The sequence below is a fragment of the Ursus americanus genome, chromosome 4 (assembly GCF_024610735.1).
Source record: "Ursus americanus isolate L20-20 chromosome 4, mUrsAme1.1.p, whole genome shotgun sequence".
NCBI lineage: Eukaryota > Metazoa > Chordata > Mammalia > Carnivora > Ursidae > Ursus > Ursus americanus.
Window position 1 is genome coordinate 96,605,836 of NC_142130.1, and position 20,063 is coordinate 96,625,898.

Here is a 20,063-nt window from a genome sequence, read left to right on the forward strand (position 1 = left end):
TCGGCTCGCATCTTTTGCCCATTTTCTGATTGGATTTTTTTAAACTGTTGGCCTTTGAGAGTATTCTAGATACTAGTCTTTCATGGGCTACATGGTTTGTAAATATTTTCTCCCAAGTCTATAGCTTATCTTTTCATCCTCTTAACAGGGTCTTTTTTATAGTAAACATTTTAAATTTTGATCAAGTCCCATTTATCAACTTTTCTTTCATGAGTTGTGCTTTTGGTGTTAAGTCTAAGAACTCTGCCCAGCCCTAGATCCCAAGGAGTTTCTCTAATTATTTTTCTGAAAGTTTTTATATTTCACATTTAAATCCATGACCCATTTTGAGTTAACTTTTTTATAAAGTGTGAGGGTTCAGGTTGAGGTTCTTTGTTTTGCCTCTGGACGTGCAGTGCTCCAGCACCACCTGTTCAGATTCCTCCCTTGAATTGCTTTTGCGACGTTGTCAGCAATCAGCCGGCTGTGTCTGTGGTGGTCTGTGTCTGTGTCCTCTCTTCTGTTCCACTGATCAGTGTATTTACACCAGCTAACCTTGTTACTATAGCTATTTAATAAGTCTCAAATTTGGGTAGACTCTTTCCTCCCACTTTATTCTTCTTTTTCAAAGCTATTGTAGTTATTCTAGTTCCTTTCCATAGAAGTTTCAGAATAATCTTGTCTGTATCAACAAAAAAATGTTACTGAAGTTTTGATGGGAATTGCATTAAGCCTGTGTATCATTCTGGGGAGAATTGATGTCTTCACTCTGTTAGCTCTTCCAGTCCACAGACCGTGTCTCCATTTGTCTTGGTACGTCTGTCTGTTTATTTACCGTTCTGTCATTTCTCTCATTGGTGTTTTGTAGTTCTGTCATGTAAGTCCTATACATGTGTTTTTAGAATTACACCTAGGTGTTTCTTTTTATTAATTTTTTAGCAATTATAAGTGGTATTATATTTTTAACTTCAGTGTCCCTGCTAGTATTTAGAAACACAGTTGATTTTGTATGTTTATCTTGCACCCTCAACCTTTCTGAACTCATTTATTAGTTCTAGAAGGTCCTTTTCACAGATTCCTTAGGATGTTCTGCCTATTCAGTTATGTCATCTGCAGATAGGAGCAGTTCTGTTCCTTCCTTCCTGATCTGTGTGCTTTTTATTTCCTTGTCTTACCTTATTGCATTGGCTAGAACATCTGGTACTACCTGGAACATGATTGGTGAGAGTGGACATCCTGCCTTGTTCCCAATCTTAGGGGAAAGCATTCTGCCTTTCACTATTAATTATAATTTGAGTGGCAGGTTTTTTCTAGATGCTTTTCATCAAGTTGGGGAAGTTCCTCTCTAGTCCTGTTTTTCTGAGAGTTTCTATTATGTTGAATTTTGTCAGATGCTTTCTCTGCATGAATTGATATGATCGTGTGATTTTTCTTCTTTCTTCTGTTCACAGGGTAGTAGGTTACATTACTTGATTTTTCGAATACTGAACAAGCCTTGCGTTCCTGGAATAAACTCCAGTTGGTCATGGCACATAATTCTTTTTATATAGGTGTCTGAATTCTGTTTGCTAATATGTTGTTAAGTGTTTTGTGTGTCTGTATCGAGGCTTATTGGTCTGTAGTTTCTTTTTTGTTACAGTCTTTGTCCAGGTTTGGTACCAGGATAGTACAGCTTTATAAAATGAAATGAAGAGTATACCATCCTTTCCTATTTTCTGGAAATGATTATGGAAAATTGGTGTTAATTCTTTACGTGTTTGATAGAAATCTCCAGTGACACTAGCTGGACCTGGAGATTTCTTTTTTGAGTTTTCAAATTATGAATTCGGTGTCCTTCATAGTTGAAGGCTGTTCAGATGACCTGTTTCACACTAGCTTCTGTCTCAGACGTCAGATGCACACATGCCGAGTGGGCCACCTGCTGACGTGTGTAGGGTCTGCAGTGCTCTCAGTTTTGTTCCTGATATTGGTAATTTGTCATCTCTCTTTGTCTTCCCTAAGTCTTGTAGAGGTTTGTCAATGTACTGATCTTCGCAAAGAACCAGCTGTTTTTTCATTTATCTCTGTTTTTCTGTTTTCAGTTTCATTGATTTCTGCTTTGATCTTTATTATTTCCTCCCTTCTGCTTGCTTTGGTTTCCTTTTGTTCCTCTTTTGTAGGTTCTTGATGGTGGGAGCTTGGATTATTGACTTGGATGAGCTAATTTTTATTCTAAGTGAGTTAATGTGGCAGACTTTATATGTCCCTCCCAGAGCTTTGTACGTACGTTCAAATTGCTGTGGCAGCCTGCAGAGTAATCATCTTTGGACGATAGCCATGGGTGCTGTTTAGCTGCCCCCATACCTGGGTGCCTGCTGGCCAGACCCTCTGCCTGGATGCCAGCTGCAGAGACTCCTTCCCTGGCCAGGCCCAGACCTAGCACTCCACAAGCATGGACACCAGGGGGCTCGCCTCTTTTATGATGACTAATATGATGACAAGAGGAAAGATAATCTTTTGGAAGCCAGACTGAAACCAGTATCTCAGGACTGATGGTCGTACTGACACTGGGTCAGTCTCAAATCTCTTGGTTTGCAGATACGTGAGGTGCTTTACAGAAGGCTGTCGTCTCATTACATCTCTTTGTCTCAAGCACCTTTCCTTCATTAATGATACCGTTATGCCACTTGTTTTAAAGTTTTAAGCATGGGTTTTCTGTTTTCCTCTAACCCCTCACTGCGTATTTCTGACTTACAGCAGATTCAGAGTGCCATCTCAGGCACTCTCAGCCCCCAAGGAATCGTGGTTCCGGCATCTGCGCTGCAGCAGGGGAACGTAACCATGGCAACAGTGGCAGGTATGCCGGCGAAAAAAGGATGCGCTTTCCTTGAGCTTTTGTGGGAAAGTCCTTTATATTAGAACAGAGAAATGCGTAAATATAATTTCTAACTAATGCCAGTTCCTGAAATAGGAGTGGCGAAATCTAGAGCACTAGAATTGAATGCCTGTTTCTTGTTTTAATTCCCAGTAACAAATATTTTATGCCAATCGTGTTTCTCTACCAAAAAATTTGGGGAAGAAAGGTTTTTATAGGAGTTGACGATATACAGTAAAAAACAATTGTAATTTGCAGATAACATAGTTGTTAATTATACTCTTGGCAGCACCTGGAAAAGCTTAGGTTGTGTCATTAATATTTGACAAACAAATAAAAATTCATTCTTAGTATTACTTATACAGTAAAAACCATCATGGAAGGGGTACCGGTTCTATGGTTCCCTGGTGCATCTCAAACATTGCAAATATAAAATCGTCATGAAAATGGAATGGGGCGTGTGAGCAGGGGAGAAATTTACATGGAAAAGCCTCATGTGATGTTGTCAGGGGAAACCACAGGAAGATGAAAGCATGTTTGATCAAAATATCTCACACCAGTCGTCATACCCTTTAATACTGCTGAATGTGGGGAGAGTAGAAAACAGAGGCAGATAAAAGAGGGAATTGCAGAATCCAAGTAAGCCCTTGTGCCCTGTGTGGTGGGACACCTTGCCACCCGCCCTGCACTGTGCCCTCCCCACCGTGCCCGCCCCCCGGCACGCTGCTGTGCTCCCCGCACACTGCCCTGCCCTGCCTGCCACACACTGCCCTGCCCCCCACACACACACTGCCCTCCCCCCACACACTGCCCTGCCCGCCACACACTGCCCTGCCCCCCTCCCCACACACTGCCCTGCCCCCCTCCGCGCACACTGCCCTGCCCCCCTCCCCGCACACTGCCCTGCCCCCCACACTGCCCCCCCACACTGCCCCGCTCTGCCGCACAGCACCCCCTTTTCCCTGCACAATGCCATACATCCTGCAGAGTGGCCCGCACACCCCTTACAGTACCATGGCCCCCCACAGTGCCCCTCCCCTGCACAGAGCCAGGCCTCACTGTAGATGCTGGAACACTGCTTGTCCAGGGAAGTTGTTTTAATAATTTATGGTGACAAGTCAACCAGCGAAGTATTGATCATTTGAAATGATTTAAAAACCACGTCAGACTAGAGATTTTATTACTTTCACAAGTATGTTGAGTCTATCGAGAATATGGTTTTAAATTGTGGAGACTGAAGGGTGTTCTGGTTCCTTCCTTCTTGAGGTGGTGCGGTGTACCAGCCTGTCACAGTGGTCACTCCCCAAGGCCAGGTAGTAACACAAGCGTTGTCGCCCGGCACCATCAGGATCCAGAACTCCCAGGTGCGTGTGCCATTCCTGTGGGAGGGTTCGGGGGCGAGTCACGCAGGCTTGATCTGTTCCCTCTGCCTGAAGATCGTTTGTCTCAAGCTGGCTTTCCTGGAGCGATCTCCAGTTAATCTCGGTGTCAGGGTTTTGTCTCTTGTTTACTCTTCGTCTCCCTTGTAAAAAAGTTGCAAAGTTCAGAGAGTCTGAGGAAGCAGGAAAAAAGTCATCCGTGACCCCTTCCCCTTAGCAACCACTGTCATCCGATTGAGCATTGGATTGTATAGTTGTCTTTGGATCAGGAGACTTGAGGCAGTGTGGACGCGCTCTTCCCGCCCCCGTGGAGGTTCACAGCAGACCCCGCGGGCAGGTCTTGCAGACCATGGTGAGGCCCTTCTGCTGTGCACCCGCTGGGCCAGAGCGCTCCTTCAGGCGGGTCCTCGGGGTGGCCAGGGCCCTTCCTTAGCATCCTCCCACAGCCTGATGGGAAAGCTGAGCAAGGGCTGCCCCTTCTCCGCTCCCAGTTGCCCAGTGGAGGCCCTGCCCCAAGGCTGGTGTGCTCCTCCTACCCTTGGCCTCTCGCCTCCCAGGGAACCCCAGCCCCAAGAGCGCAGGAGGCAGCTTGGCGGGCAGAAGCAGCAGGTGGACGTGCTGTTCTGTGCCATGCCGCGGTCGCACGGCTGTCTCTGTGCCTGTGTGGACCCGGTGGCCTGCCGGACGCTGTAAGTCACAGACGCACGCACAGCCTTGTTTCCCACATTCAGCGAGGTTTACGTCAGAAGGTTGTTTCTGTTACCAGCTCGCAGTTAGGGCTACAGATTCTTCATGTCAGTTCTTGGCCTTTAGCCCGCACGGGTTTCCCACAACCTCACTGACGGCTCGGAGGCCCAGCCCAGGAGATGTTGTGTCTCCCTCCAGCAGACAGCGGAGGCAAGATGGCTTGGGGGGTGCGGGCTGGCACGGCCGATCCAGTGCTTACTGCCTCTCGCTGTGTGGATAGAGTGGAGCTGGGGCGGGGGACCCCGTCATCCGGGCACAAGGGGCCTCACCAGGCCCAGCAGCGGGTAGAGGAGGAGCCGGACTCCACCAGCATTGTCATCTGCAGAGAACGGTGGGGAGGGTCTAGGGTGGAGGGTCTCACTGCTTCTTAAACGGACTTCCAGCCAGTTCCCCAGGCTTTTAAATCCCCCGTTTGTCCAGTGCCTGGCTGGCTGGAGCTCTGCGGGGCCAGGGGCCGCTCCGGGCAAAGGTCCTTGGCTTGTTTTCCTCACACAGCCCCGTTGGCACTCAGGCCCCTTGGTAGCATCTGTGAGGTCGAGTCACACAGCCAGCTGTCACTTCACCTATTTTTGAGCCCACACTTGTTTTAACCCTGCACAAAAAAAGCAACAGTGAGCATATGTGAAACTGCATGAAGAACATCATCTGTTAATTGGGACAAATCAGGCAGAGGAGTTCGGCCCTGCTGCTTCGCAGCTGGTGTTAAAAGCTCATTTCCTCTTCCTTTTCCTGTGCACACACAGGGGTGTGTTATACCACCTGCTTTCAGTCCTTTAACAAAGAAATACATTTCAAAAAACACTATGCCCTTAATAATAATCTTGACTTTTAAGAAATTTTAGATACAGCTGGTGTCTTCATGTTTCCTGTAAGTCATAAATTCTGTCTGTTTCAGTGTTGTTGTGGAGGCTTTCAAAGAATATATCCGAAATGACATAAAGCCAAAATACAGATAATATAGTGACCTTTCCAAAATCAAGTTCCAAATCCTTAAAACTGTGTCTGTGAATACATGACACTGGAGGTGATGTTCTTTCCCTTATAAAGTCAAATTCCTACATGAGTTCTGAGTTCACGCATGCAGCACAACACAGAAGTCCCCGGGGGGTCTGTGCCGAGGCGCTGGGAGCGGTGCTGGTTTTCCTCCTGGCCGGTGTGGTGAGCGCTGATGACACCGTCCGCGTGGGTGTGCTGGGCTGCGGGGCTGAGGCCCGGCCTCGTAGACGTCAAATCTTTCTTAGGTTTGCGTGGAAGGCGTTCACATAAGAAGTGCCATGCGTGTCCTTTCCTGTAGAAAGGGAGTGGGCAGAACGTGTCCGTGCTGTCCTCGGGGCGAGGGAGGCCGTGTCTGTGGTGGCCCCTGAGGCGTCTGGGCAGAGGCGGTCACCTCGGCTCCTTCGCTCTGAGCCCTGTGTCTGCACTGTGTGTGCGCCTGCATCTTTCCCCTCTGTTCAGCCCCTGTGGCCGCCTCTCATTAGCGGCCCTTCTGCCTTCCTGCCCATTCTTGCTCATCGCTTGTAATCTCTAGGCTCGGAGAGCGGGTGTTGTCATGTCTATGACTAGAGGGTGTGAGGTGAAAACGAGTGGTGGGCGAGAGGGCCGTGGGACTCCCAGGTCTGCAGGCCAGTGGCCCCAAGGCCCTCTTGGCTCCTCTCTCACCTGCCGGACGAGGGGCCGCTGACCGCATGACAGCGGTGTCCATAGCGAGAATGCAGACAGAGCCCCCCGCACAGGTGAGCCCGTGGGGCCCAACCCACACACCTCTGCTGTCAATACGTCATTTATCCGTAAGACCTTTGGGTATTTTCTCCACCTAAAGTCGTAAGCTAGTTGCATATGTCATAATTTTCTGTGCTTCCTAACGTTTTTTCAATTGTTTAAAAGCTTCAGTTACAGTTAAACCAAGATCTAAGCATCTTGCATCAAGATGATGGCTCTTCTAAGAATAAAAGGGGCGTTCTGCCGAAGCACGCTACCAACGTGATGAGATCTTGGCTCTTTCAGCACATAGGGGTAAGAATGCAAGTGATCCCACAGTCACCTGCGCCCGAGACGCTTGCTTGCTGCCTTCCTTTCTGGAAAAAATGTACTGTCTGCACGGGTAGGCCTGGTGTTGAGTGTCGATGTTTTGTTGGGTGTGTCAATGTTAGGGTGGAACGTGGGACAGAGGAGAGTGACCACAGTCTGGAGGTCTCTGCCTCGGGGCCTTCACCAGGGCCCCGCTGCTGACAGGGGAGCACTTCCTGCTCATGCTGATCATCTGCGTGCCACGAAGCGTGACCGGGTGAGGTGAGGTTCGAGAAGTGGGCAGTGAGAAGAGGAATTCGGGCCAAACCTGGGAGAACAGTGACGTTTGAGATACCGCATTTGTGAGGAAGATGTGGGGAGGCCGCAGATCGAGCTGTGGACAGAGGGGTCAGCACTTGAGCTTGCTGAACGTGAGATGGCACTTGGCCCTGCAGACAGCGCCGGCCCCCGCACATTGTGTCCGCACACCTGGTCGCTCACCTTCTCTGGGAAGAGGTCCCGTCTCAGGAGGCGCACACGTGCTCGTCCATTTCCTGGGCAAGGCTTGCTTATTACCCAGTTGAGACCCTCAGTCCTCCTGCTGGTGAACTTGGGGGAAGCATGTGACCCAGAGCAGCTTTCAGGGGACAGCCCAGTCTAGTGGCCAGGGTCAGGAATGACCAGGTTGGCTTGCAGAGGAGTGCGAGACGAGACAGAGACAGGAAAGTGGCCAGTGCCGGCTGCATACAGCCATGTCCAGGTGGACGGAGGAGCCCGTAGGGACGTGCGGGCACAAACGCAGAGATCATTCTGTATCCAGAGGGACGGAAGGTCAGGAGGTCCAGCAGGGAGCCACCCAGCAGCCTTGGGAACCAGCTTTGCAGCTGGTGCTTTCCTCTCTCCGCAGCCCTGGCCACCGGCTGTTCCTGACGGCTGTGCCTCGCCAGCCGGCTCTGCCCCTTTGCCACCACGCCCCTGGCACCACTCGTGTCTGTGGTTGCTGACTGCTCCCTCTGCGGCCCGTCTTGCTCACCTGCATCCCAGTGCCCCATGGCTGTCAGCGGGGTGTCCTTGTGCCCTTTCTCTGCATCCACCTTTGGGGAGGCCTGCTGCCTGGGCCCGAGGCCTATGTGTGCTCCTGGCACCAGTCTCCATCCTCGCCCTGACTGTGAGCCCGGGGCTGGTGCCAGTCTCCGTCATCCCATCTTCTGGGGTTTAGCCCTTGTCACTGCCGACCAGCCCCCCCTTTTCTCTGACTGGCGCCAGGCTCCATTCCCCGGAGACAGCAGTCCAAGGTAGCCGCCGATTCCAGGCTTGGAACCAGCACGTGATGTTGCTGAGCAGTTCTGGGGAGGGGACAGGACCCCTCTCCCTTTCCTGGGGGAAGGCCCTCAGGGAGCCCAGTGCAGCCCTCCTGGAGCACTGGGACCCCCAGCTTCTCTCCTCTCCTGCTCTGTCGAGACATCCCCGCATGCAGGACATGGAGACACGGGTCAGGGAAGAGCAGTGCTGTCTCTCAGCCGTGGGGCCACATCTGGAAAGCTGTTCTGGAAGGGAAAGCTGTTACGAATACAGTGGTTCAGCCATGTTCATTCTACTGGTGGGAAGACTTGGTATGTGGTTTCAGGTCGTCCGTTTGCTGGGATGGTACACGGCTAGTTCCCGTGGTACACGGGGGCCGGGGCGCTCGGCAGACCCAGGCAGGGGGTGGTGAGTGAGACAGCATGGCTCGCCCACCGCTGTCCCTGGGGACAGCGCCACCATGTGCGTGTCCCCACTGCAGGAGCACGAACAAGTGTCAGATGGGCAGTGTCCTCTAATGTCTTCATAGTTTCTAAAACAATAAACCCTGCTGTGCTCCTAGGTTGAAGTAAAATGTTCCTTTTTTTTTTTTTTTTTTTTCCTGTGAGGCATTTTCTGTCTCCTTTGGCCCTTGTTTCTTTGAAACACAGTCCTCTCCTGCAGCCTTCCTAACACGGGAGGACAACACTCACGACCGCACGATGGGGTTTTCTTCTGGTTAGTGCACTTGGGTTTCTTGCCCCCTTTTGTTGTACGAGCTTTTAAACGGCGGGGACGGTATTCGCATTTCTGTAATCTCTACCACAGGCCATACACGGTGGCATCACCCCGATTGCTGTCTGTCCGAGGGAACAGACCGGTGGGGAGACCAGTGTGGCATGATGCCGGGGTCACCGGGGTCACCGCAGCGACTGTCCCACACGCTGAGTGTTACCTGCGGTAACCTCCCATGCCCGGTGTTCTCTGGGGTCCTGGGACTTCAGCGCACGTCGGTTTTAGAGCCAGTGCTTTACTGGTTTCTACATGTGGACAGTAATCAGCCATGGAGAAATTGATTACTGTAGACAGAAGTGTTTTCCTTTGGTACTTCTGTCAATTTTGATATGTACTTCCAATTCTGTTTTTTATTTTTTTATTTATTTATTTTTTAAAAAGATTTTATTTATTTATTTGACAGAGATAGAGACAGCCAGCGAGAGAGGGAACACAAGCAGGGGGAGTGAGAGAGGAAGAAGCAGGCTCATAGTGGAGGAGCCTGATGTGGGGCTCGATCCCATAACGCCGGGATCACGCCCTGAGCTGAAGGCAGACGCTTAACCACTGTGCCACCCAGGCGCCCCTAATTCTGTTTTTTAAAGTGGTTTTCATCATGGAAGAAAGAGAATGTAGCAGGCACTCCCACCCCAGCCCTGGGCCCGGCTCTTCACGGACGGTGCGTGCTGACCTGGCACAGGGCGGGTCCTGAAAAGCCATCCGTGCATCCCCGTGTCCCTTCGCTCTCACAGCACCGGTGACAAGCATGTCGCCTGATGTGTCAGGCTGGGGGCAGCGTGTCCAGCCCCTTCCCTGCGTCCCCCTTGTTACCCAGCTGGAGGATGGGGAGTGTGTGTACTCAGGGCCTCGGCCGCCTCATCTGTACGGTGAAGCAGACAGCTGTCCATCTCCGAAGTGACCGTGAGGACCAGTGATTTACTGTCGGACGTGCAGCGTGACCCCCATGCTGTGTCTTGCTGGGTCAGAACTCGACTACGTGTCTGCAGTGTGTGGCAGTGCAGGTTACAGCAGAGGCCCCGCAGAGCGCAGCTCCGGGCGGGCAGCGGCTCTCAGCTGGCCTGGCGCCGCTCGCGCCATCTGGGGGCCTCGCACCCTGTCTTGGCGCGCCCGTGCCCGCACTTTAACTGCTGGCTTACTGCTGCGCTCCTGAGTGGCGCAGACAGTCTGCCTTCTGCTCGGGACGTGTCTAAAAAAATTTGTAAGACTAAAGAGGTTTTGGCAGAAAGCACTATTGCTACTTACCAGTTTTTTCCTAATGATTATTTGTATGTTTCTCTTCGACCCAGCAAAGCTTGAGTTCCTTTTTAAAAACTGAAGTTCATGGCAACCCTCTTTTTTATTTTTAGCATCCCTACCCGACAGAAGATGAGAAAAAACAGATTGCTGCTCAGACGAATTTGACACTACTCCAAGTCAACAACTGGTAAGATGCGCCTGCCCGTTGTGCCCGTCAGCACGAGAGCCCTCGGAGTATGCTAATGAGTGGGGGGATTTGGTTGAAAATATCGGAGTCCTTTTCACTAGCGACACTGTTATCAGAGCACAGGAGTTGGTGGCAGAATATTTGGGAATAAATCAGCACACACTTCCAACTTAAACTTTTAGTCCTCACTATGGACTTTTTGTCTACATCCTGCTTGTCCCGTTAGAAATGTTTACCCAGGGGCGCCTGGTGGCTCAGTCCTTAAGCGCCCACCTCCGGGTTCTGGCGCAGGTCATGATCCTTGGGGCCAGGAGCTCGAGCCCTGGGTCCGGCTGCTCACTGGGCGTGGAGTCGGCTTGGGATGCTCTCTCTCCCTCTGCCCCTCCCCCCACACCGCCTGCACCTGCACACCCACTCTCTCAAAAAAAAATTGTGTTTCTCCGTTGTGTTACTACCACCCTAAGCCCCCACATTCACTCAGAAATGTGATGTTTTTGGCGATGAGCTTCTCTGGGTGGCGCATGGTGGCGTTGAGGCGTCTTGACCTCTGGTGACCCCCCGCGGCTCCCCCACCTTTGGAAACCTTGTGTCACTTGTTCAAGTCTGAGTGGGGGAAGCAGCCCCCCGCCGTCCGTGTGGTGGTCCTGCCCCTGCAGCAGGACTCGGGGTCCTAAGAGGGAAATGCGTGGGGCAGCGTTGACTTTATGAATGAAACATCCTGTTCCAATTTTGGTGTCACATGCTGCTGTGGATGCTTGGACCCTGACCATGTGCGTTCATTCCCCTGAGATCAGAGCTGTGCACGTGACGAAGGGCGTTAAGGTCTAGGGGTGCACTTATACTTTGCGTGTCGGTCCTCTGTCTCCTTTGTGCGTACTTACTCAGACGTGGGGAGCGCTTTCGGCTTATAAAGTGGGCATCCGTGAAAGAAAAGCGCAAATTCTACCTGTTAACGGTTAAAGTTTAGGAGCATCTGGGGGGCTCCGTTGGTGAAGCGTCTGCCTTCGGCTCAGGTCATGATCCTGGGGTCCTGGGACGGAGCCCCGCATCGGGCTTCCTGTCAGCGGGGAGTCCGCTCCCCCCTGCCCTGCCTGTGTTCTCTCGCTCACTTACTCTCTCTCACATGAATAAATAAAATCTTAAAAAAAAAAAACCTGTTAAAATTTAAACTTGAGGGTCAGGTAAGTTCCGGTATAAACGACAGAATCTCCCAACGTGTGTGGTTGTATATGCGGTATGCTGCGGGTTGCACCCAGTGTTTGTGATATCTTGCGTTTGGGCCCTTGTTTTCGGTTTGGGTATCAGTAACCTAGGCCGTGCTCCTTGGATTATTTCCTGTCAGATCTTCTAAATAGCATTAGCAAAAACAAAGGTTTCCCTACGTTGTTGCTGTGACATTTGCCATGGCCTGGTACGCCCGTTTCCTCCCGTGTCTCGGGTGATGCCTCCTGTCTGGGTTTAGTCCTAAGGACGGTTGATGGATTGACTGGGGGTGGACGTTGGAGTCACTTCTTTGGACAATCTGATGCTTTTGCTGCTGCTCAGCCTTCTTACTTCATCTCTTGACTCCTCGAGCTCCCTAACTTGCTTCTCCGTTATATTAACAGAAGTGTCTTATCTGGAAGATTTGACATCAACTTTTAATTTTTACATTAGTAACAGTTTACTGGGATAACTAGTATAAAATTTCTAAAATCTTTTCATATTTGCAACTACTTTAACTTTTTGTGACTTTCTTTCCTTTTACATTTACAAAAATCACGTTGGCCTGAGCTTGAACTCCCCGTTAGCTTGCGCCCCTGCCACCCACTAGCTTTGAACGAGGCTCGGCTGAAGAGGCAGGTGCTGCGAAGCAGCCGTGGGCTTCCCTCCCCAGGCAGTGGCCGGGTGGGCACCGAGCTGGGGGCCGCCGGGGCTCCCCTGTGACTTCCAGTGCCCACCCTGCTTGTGCTCAGGGGCCGGATCACTGCCTGGAGCTCTGTGGCTTCAGGCCCCTCGTTTCCATCGTAGAATGCACCCTCCTGCAATTGTAGATGCTTCCGGATGTGCTCGGATTTACTTTTTAAACTTCATTGAAGTCATCACTGCCCAACGTCGGGCTCGCTCTCGGTGGGGACGATGAGTGGCCCACTCTAACTGGCTGAGTGTCAGGGCGTTTCATGTTAAGTGGCCTGGGAGCAGGGGCATCCCAGTTCTGCTCTGCGTGGAGCGTGGGGTGTGGGGGCGCACCGCCGGGACCAGCCCAGAGCCGGAGTCTCCCGCGGAGCTTGTGTTTCTCTTACTCCCTGAACACAGCTCCTCGCCCTCATCTGGGGGTGAGCAGGCTCGGCTCTGATGAGAGGTGAACCCCTCTTCGCCCGTACTCCCAGAGGAGGAAGCGTGGTGGGCGCCGCTGTGTCGCATCCAAGTGTGCGGTCCGAGCAGCCGGGGCTTCTGGCGGGCCAGGGTTGTGGGCCGGAGCGCCGCTGCCCTCCCAGGTCTGAGGGCGCTGGCTGGGCACCGGGAAGGTGCTGGCCGAAGAAGGCGGCTATCCGTGCACAGACTTAAAGCCAGTGAAGCACGTTCCCATGTGTGACTGCGCGCTCCCGCCGCTCTGCTCATGCAGGGTCAGGTCCCCACCGTGGCTGCCCGTCCCCATCTGGGCTGCCCGGGGGCGCTGTCGGGGTGCCGGCACAGCTGGGGGATTTAGGACAGGGGCCCTTCTGTAACTAGCCCGTCACCTGGGGCGGTGTTGAGGGCCACAGCCCAGCCCCAGAGCCACGTGCGCGGAGGTAACCATGAGTGGCATCGGGCACCATCCACACCGCGAGGTCTGGGAGGGACGGGATCACGAGGTTGTGCGGGGTCACTGCTCGCTGGGTGAGGGGAGAGGCGCCCAGGGCAGTCCCAGGCGGGGCCGTGCTCAGCGGGAGGGCTCTAGGAGGCCGGCCTGGTGACCGCTTCCCTGTGTCGCCCGTGATGCCCAGGTTCATCAACGCCAGAAGACGGATTCTGCAGCCCATGCTGGATTCTAGCTGCTCAGAAACTCCCAAAACGAAGAAGAAAACTGCTCAGAACAGACCGGTCCAGAGGTTTTGGCCTGACTCCATTGCCTCCGGAGCTGCACAGCCACCACCCAGTGAGCTGGCCATGTCGGAAGGTGGGCTGCAGCAGGTGCTGGGGGGGGGTTGCGTGGGGCGAGGTTTGGGGGGCAGGGGGCAGCCTCGCCTGGCGTGGACGTGAGCTCCGGGGCGTGTGCATGGCTACGATGTTTTGCCTGTGACACGTGAGGAAGGCATCATCTGCAGAGCCCAGGGACGGTCGTACACAATGCCTGCGGCTCAGAGGTCCAGCATCCACAGTGTGCGCTGTCCCCTTTCTCCCCTTTCTGTGTTTCTTTTCCCTCGGACTTAAGTGTGCAGGAAGGAGCTGTCCCATCCTCACCACCTGGCATTTTGCCTTTTTTTTTTTTTTTGAACTGCGATGAGCCCCTACGGCCCTGGGCCTGCTGTTGCTAGTCCCTTCTGACCTGTCCCTCTCTCGCTTCAGCACAGGCCACCTGATCTCCCGTGTTTACTGAGCACCTTTATGTTGGCGGGAGTTCTCCAAAGTTTGGATCGTTTGGGTGTATATATTCTTAAATGCGTATAAATGGTGTTATTAGCTCAGTCCTACTTTCTTGTACTTATTTTTCCTCAGCAGTATACTGTTACTAAGTTAGGAAACTTTGGGGCCCTTATTCCTTCAAGTGTATGTTCTGTCGCCCCTCCCCCACCCATCAGGGACCCCAGTTGCCCACCTGTTGTTACTGGTGCACTTTCCCGGGTTTTGGAGCCTGTTTCTGGGTCATTTTGATGGTTTCTGTGTCTGTCTTTGGGCTTCACTACGCTCTTCTGTGGCTAACCTGCCGCTGGTCCCACCGAGGGTGCGTTCCAGGGTGGACGGTGTCGTGCTCATCCCAGAAGTTTTGGAAGAGGCCTTTCTACCCTTCGTGGCTCCCCGTCCTAGAACACAGTCACAGTACCTGTTTCGATGTCCTTCTCTACTGTTCTAACATCTGTCGGTCTTGCGCTGGCGTCCGCTGACTGAGGTTCCCCCTCCTTGTGGCTGTCTCCCTGCCTGTGCGCGTGCCTGGTCATCTCGGGCTGGACGCCAGGCCCTGTGAACTTTGCCTTGCCGGGGACTGGCGCCCTCGCGCTGTGGCAGGTCTTCCTGAGCTCTGTTCTAGCAGTGACGTTACTTGGGACGGTCTGACCCTCTCGTGCCTTGCTTTTGTGATTGGTCCTTGTTTGGTGCCCCAGGGGTGCTCAGTCCTGGGCTGACTGCTCAAACCAAGGCAAGACTAGATTGCCCCCGATCCCCCAACCCCCGTGCAGCCAGCTCTCAGAGGCCTGGACAGTGTCCTCGAATCTTGTCAGGTGGTTCTCTCCCAGAGCTTGTTTCCCGCATATGTGTGCAGATCTGTCCTCCCCGAATGTACACGGGGGGCTTTCCGAAGCCGCGCCGGCCGGAGGGCTGGGACGGGGCCCGACGGTGGGCTGTAAACCGCGCTTGAGTTTGTTTCTTGAGTTGTGGCGCGTGCATTTAAAGCTGGGGCTTCATCACTGGGGTTCTGATAGGCAGTGGTCTTCTATTTATATTTAAGTTATTTATGTTTTCAGTTTTTATTTTCTCTTTTAATCCAAGAATAGTTATGAAGGTATTAGTTCTTTCTCCCTTTTCCCCTCCCTCCCTCCTTGGAAAAGACAATACCTGTATATTGGGGAAGAAGTTCAAACAAAGCTATCCAGTGAAAAGTGATTTTTTCCTCCATCATGGCTCCTAATCTTCTCCAGAAACTGTCCTCATGGGGCGCCTGGGGGGCTCAGCCGTTAAGCGTCTGCCTTCGGCTCAGGGCGTGATCCCAGAGTCCTGGGATCGAGCCCCGCATCGGTCTCCGTCCTCCTCTGGGAGCCTGCTTCTTCCTCTCCCACTCCCCCTGCTTGTGTTCCCTCTCTCGCTGGCTGTCTCTCTCTCTGTCAAATAAATAAATAAAATCTTTAAAAAAAAAAAAAGAAACCCTTCTCATGACCAGTTTCCCGTCTGTGCTCCCGCTACATACGTGCAATGATACTCTGTGCGTAGACCAGAGTGAAAGAATGAATTTCTTGAGAAGTGTTTCCCAAATTCTGCCTTATGACACGGTCTCCTGCCATCACCCATCACTACTTGTGCAGGCTTCACCCACACAGCAGGCCCCACGTGTGTGCGGTAGCTTCAGAGTCCCTCGTGCTCGTGGAGCTCCCGTCCCTCGGCTGTTAGGCTGGAAGGCGCACGGAGACCAGCGTGCTCTGAGGTTCCTGATCTCTTGTGTTCTCCTTGTGGCACCTGCTTTCTGCCCTGTGCATCTGTGTTCTCTATAGTCCTGACCCCAGAGGCCTTCTGTAGACCAAGAGCTTTTAGAGTGTATTAGCTAAGGAAGGGCTGAGGCTGATTCTAGAGACCAGTTCCTACTCCCTGTGGAACATCCCAGAAACATACATGGGGGTCTTAGCACGAGGTCACATAGCAAACAGTGCCCCGCTGAGTTAAGCGTCTTCCCGCGTGGTACTGATTTTAACCTTCTGCCACAGGAGCCGTTGTGACGATCACCACGCCCGTGAGCATGAACGTGGACAGCCTCCAGTCTCTGTCCTCGGACGGCGCCACCCTGGCAGTGCAACAGGTCATGATGGCGGAACAGAGCGAGGACGAGTCTGTGGACAGCACGGGGGACAGTGGGGCCACGCTCGCCCCCACCCACATCAGTGGCCTCGTCCTGGAGAACAGCGACTCCCTGCAGTAGGGGGCCGGCTCGGCCCAGAACCGTGGGGCGGGCTGGCCTGACTTTTTATAGTTTGCACAGCAAACATTTTACACAGTTTTATTTCTGATATGTTTTATATGTAGATAGAGAAGAGTGCACTTTTGTATTTCATAGTACGCTTCCAGAGCATCTTTGCCGGTGCAGCGACTTCTTTCAAGTGCGTGTGTGCGTGTGTGGGGGGGTTTTAAGGAAATTCTTTAAAGGTTTAACGCTAAAAATGTGATGAATGAAAACACCCCTGAGCCCCTAATTAGATTAAGGAATAGTGCTGCCATTTTCTAAAATATTATGCGGTTTTCATTTAGTTCTGTGGTTGGAGCAGGTCTCGGTGGGCTGATTTATTTGTGTGGCCCATGGGTTTGAAAGAAGCTTCCGCATCTTGAAGTCGCCAGTGCGAGGCGGACGCCGCACAACTGCACAACGAGAGAGTGGGCGTGACTCCGTGCTGGGCCTGCGGCGGTCTGAATACGCTTAGGTTCTTGCACATTCCGTGAGCCTGTTTCATTTGCTATAGATAAAAAGAAACTCCTATTTTTACCTTGCTGGAATTATTGGATAAAAAAGCTATTTTTATAAATTCGTTATGAATTGGATTACGACTATGTTGAGGATGAAATTTCTAGAGAAGAAACAATACATGCTTACTATTTCAATTTGGAATGTTCTGAACTGACCAAATTTAGTGAACCTGCCCAAAGTTAGCTAGCATTCCATGGTTCTCTGCCATCCCAGGGTGGTGATTTATATCTACTGCTATGAAAGAAACAACTGTTGAATGAAATTTTGATACCTGCAAATTTCAGTTTATATGTAAAGGCTCAGATTGCATCGTACACTCGATCTGAACCTAGAGCTAAAGGTGTTACTAAATAGGACTAGGTAAGTCAGGCGAAGTGGTGGCCAGTCCTCGGTTAACGCTCTTACCACCCGTATTTCTGTCTGATTTAAATCTGACTGCAGTTAAATGGTTACTCTGCCAGTTAGCTGTGTGGTTTTTTTTTTTTAAGATTTTATTTATTTATTCGACAGAGAGAGAGACAGCCAGCGAGAGAGGGAACACAAGCAGGGGGAGTGGGAGAGGAAGAAGCAGGCTCCCAGCGGAAGAGCCTGATGTGGGGCTCGATCCCAGAATGCCGGGATCACGCCCTGAGCTGAAGGCAGACGCTTAACAACTGAGCCACCCGGGCGCCCCAAGCTGTGTGTTGTTTTAGGATGTTTTCGTCAGCCACGTGTTATGCATAGAATGTTTATTATAAACTAATATGAAGTGTCCTCTACCCCACTGGATCAGAGTGAGGGCCCATAACCCATGCTCAGCTCTGTTATGTAATTAACATCTCCCCGAAGTGACACGGTGACATGGTGACCCGGACTGAGGTGACGGCAGACTCTCCCGCCTTTGGTCCTGGTGTCCATGTTTTCTCCTTGTCCGTTGTTGCTTTGGAATTTCCAGAGCCCTCCCCCTCTGACTTGATCACATGAGATTTGGAATAACTTTAGGACTTCTGCTTCCTGGTGACAAGGCAAACCACAAGAGTAGACTGGGTTTTGTGTGTTATCCCGTATTTGCAAGTGGGGCTCTTTCTCAGAGCGAAAACAAGCCACCTTGTCTCGTAAGCTCTGTACATGGGACGGCCACAGTCCGTGTTTCTAAAGGACAGTTCACGTCGGGGAAAGTTGTCCGTGCTTGGGGTCGGCAGCGGTAGGTGCCACAGACGAAGGGGACGCCGAGGGACATCTTGTGCGGGGGCACATTCGGTTCTGCAACTGACCCCCCACAGAATTTATTGATTAAAGTTAATCACAGAAGAGTATCTCCTAGATAACGTAGAAGGCAGTTGGAAATACATGGGAATTTCTCTGAAAATGTTTCAGGAGCTTTAGAAGAAAGACCTGACTGTCCACTCTGGGCGAGAGGGTCACATTTGTAAGCAGCAGTGACATCCCTTATTTATCAACGATTTGTAATATCTTTAGGAAGTCGACCCAAGTTTAAAAGATCATTTTAACTTGACCTAAAGTCTGACATTGTTGGACTTCTTGAAGCTAGGACCTGGGGAGGCCAGCCAGCCGGCTTCCTCCATCCCCAGGTCCCCAGTCCCTCCCAGCCGCCCTGCTCCTTGGGTAAGTGCAGACGTTCTCCCAGTGGGGACACGCGGGCTGGTCACTGTTTCCCTCCCCGCCCAGGGATCGCAGGGATCGCGCTCACCGAGCGAGCGGCAGCCTGTTAGTCGAGGGCTACACAGACCGCGTCCATCTAGAGATGGGGGCGCGCAGGGTCCCACCCCCTCTGGCCTGAGACTCGGCCTTCCGTGCCCAGTGACACCACGTGCTCCCTCCGGCTGGGGCTGGTGTTCTTAGGTTCTCAGCACTAGGATGAGCCATTCAGAGAGGTGCGTCCGGAGGCCCGGGCTCCTCAGACGCCCCCGGAAGCGCAGATGCTTGTACGCCGCTGCTAGTGACTTTCCGCAAGGAGGATGCTCCGGACGCGTTCTGAGACCAGGTGAAGCACGCTGTCCCTCCCGTGCCGCTGGTGGAGCAGGTAGCCGACGGGCTGCACCGCTCCCCGGGCCAGCGGCACTGATGGCCACTCCGCGGCGTCCCGAGTGCAGCTAGACGGGGGGTGCAGGATTTACCCCGCACGCGGAGTGAGGTGGGCGCTCCCAGACCGCGGGAGCCGCGCCGCCAGCACCCACACCGCACAGGGCCTGGCGACGGACGGTCTGGTCCTTCCCCGGGGGAGCGAGCGTCAGGCAGACTCGAACGTCCCCGGACGGTGGGGAAAGGCCCGTGTCTGGCAGTTAGTGACAGAAGTAACTCCGCAATCTGCCTTCGTTTTAGTTATGTTTGGTCTACGAACTGACAATCTTTAAAATGTGAATACTGTAACAATATGTTTTCTTGGATTGTTGTCTTTAAAAGGGATTTTTGTGAAGCGATTGATTTATCAAAGCAAAAAAATTAAAAATAGAAACATGCTTTATGGATGTTTTATTTTCTAAAGCTGATGTCACCGCAAGCTGCTTTTCCATTTTAAGTAAAACACTCGAATTGTTGACAGGTTTTGCTGGTGACGTGGGGTTCGTAACGAGCCCTGCACTTTAGGAATTAGGGTTGTACTGCACCAGGACACTCAGGTCCGTTTGCATTTTCAGGAATCTTTCCTTAAATTACTTACTTCAATTAGTCATTGGTATTCCGGGAAAAAAATTGGAAAGTTTTTGTTTGTTTTTTATTGTAGTTTATCATAAACCTAATTATTTGGGTAGTAATGAGAAAACGATTCATCAGCGAGGTGTTGCCTTCCACGGTGCGTGTCGTAAAGTGACGCCCAAGGTCCTTCTGGACGCGTTGGAGAGCTACGTTAAAACAGTTTCAGAGAGTTTTTTCTTTGTAGTCTAGTGTGTTTTAACTCCCCCCAAACTGTTCATGCTTAGAGGCCGAAGTAAGCAGACGCGAGTGTTTTTAAGAAGTGCATGTGAAATTGTAAATCTTGTGGGCGGTGAGGAGAGCCTGCTCGAAGGAGAGCGTTTCAGGAAACGTTCTGTTTGGATGGGAAACGGAGCCCCTGTCGTCCCTGCAGCTCCTCCAGGTCAGTTCTAACCAGGTGAGACCTCGGCCCAGTCTTGGACCCCTTTAGGCTTCAAGTGCTTTGTTCATAAAAGGAAGAAATTGGTTTATAAGGTTTATTCTAGCTCAAAAATAGTATTTATAACTCATCAAATTCTACCCGTCTATCTAGAGAGAGAAGTAAGTAGTGATCTAGCAAATCCT

At 51.8% G+C, this 20,063-nt stretch overlaps 1 protein-coding gene across 7 annotated transcripts in view; it reads left to right on the forward strand.

The window, feature by feature from the left end:
• Window positions 1–19,272, forward strand: part of PKNOX1 (PBX/knotted 1 homeobox 1) — a 59,625-nt gene extending 40,353 nt beyond the window's left edge. For 6 of the 7 annotated variants that reach the window (XM_045774145.2, XM_087861832.1, XM_087861834.1 and 3 more), the window contains 6 exons: window positions 2,716–2,815; window positions 4,100–4,197; window positions 6,844–6,972; window positions 10,389–10,465; window positions 13,432–13,604; window positions 16,057–19,272. In XM_045774145.2, the coding sequence (XP_045630101.1) occupies window positions 2,716–2,815; window positions 4,100–4,197; window positions 6,844–6,972; window positions 10,389–10,465; window positions 13,432–13,604; window positions 16,057–16,268 (789 nt within the window). In that variant the 3' untranslated portion in view covers window positions 16,269–19,272. The remainder of the gene's footprint in view (window positions 1–2,715; window positions 2,816–4,099; window positions 4,198–6,843; window positions 6,973–10,388; window positions 10,466–13,431; window positions 13,605–16,056) is intronic. The other variant, XM_045774148.2, reaches the window with a different exon arrangement.
• The last annotated feature ends 791 nt before the right edge of the window (window positions 19,273–20,063 follow it).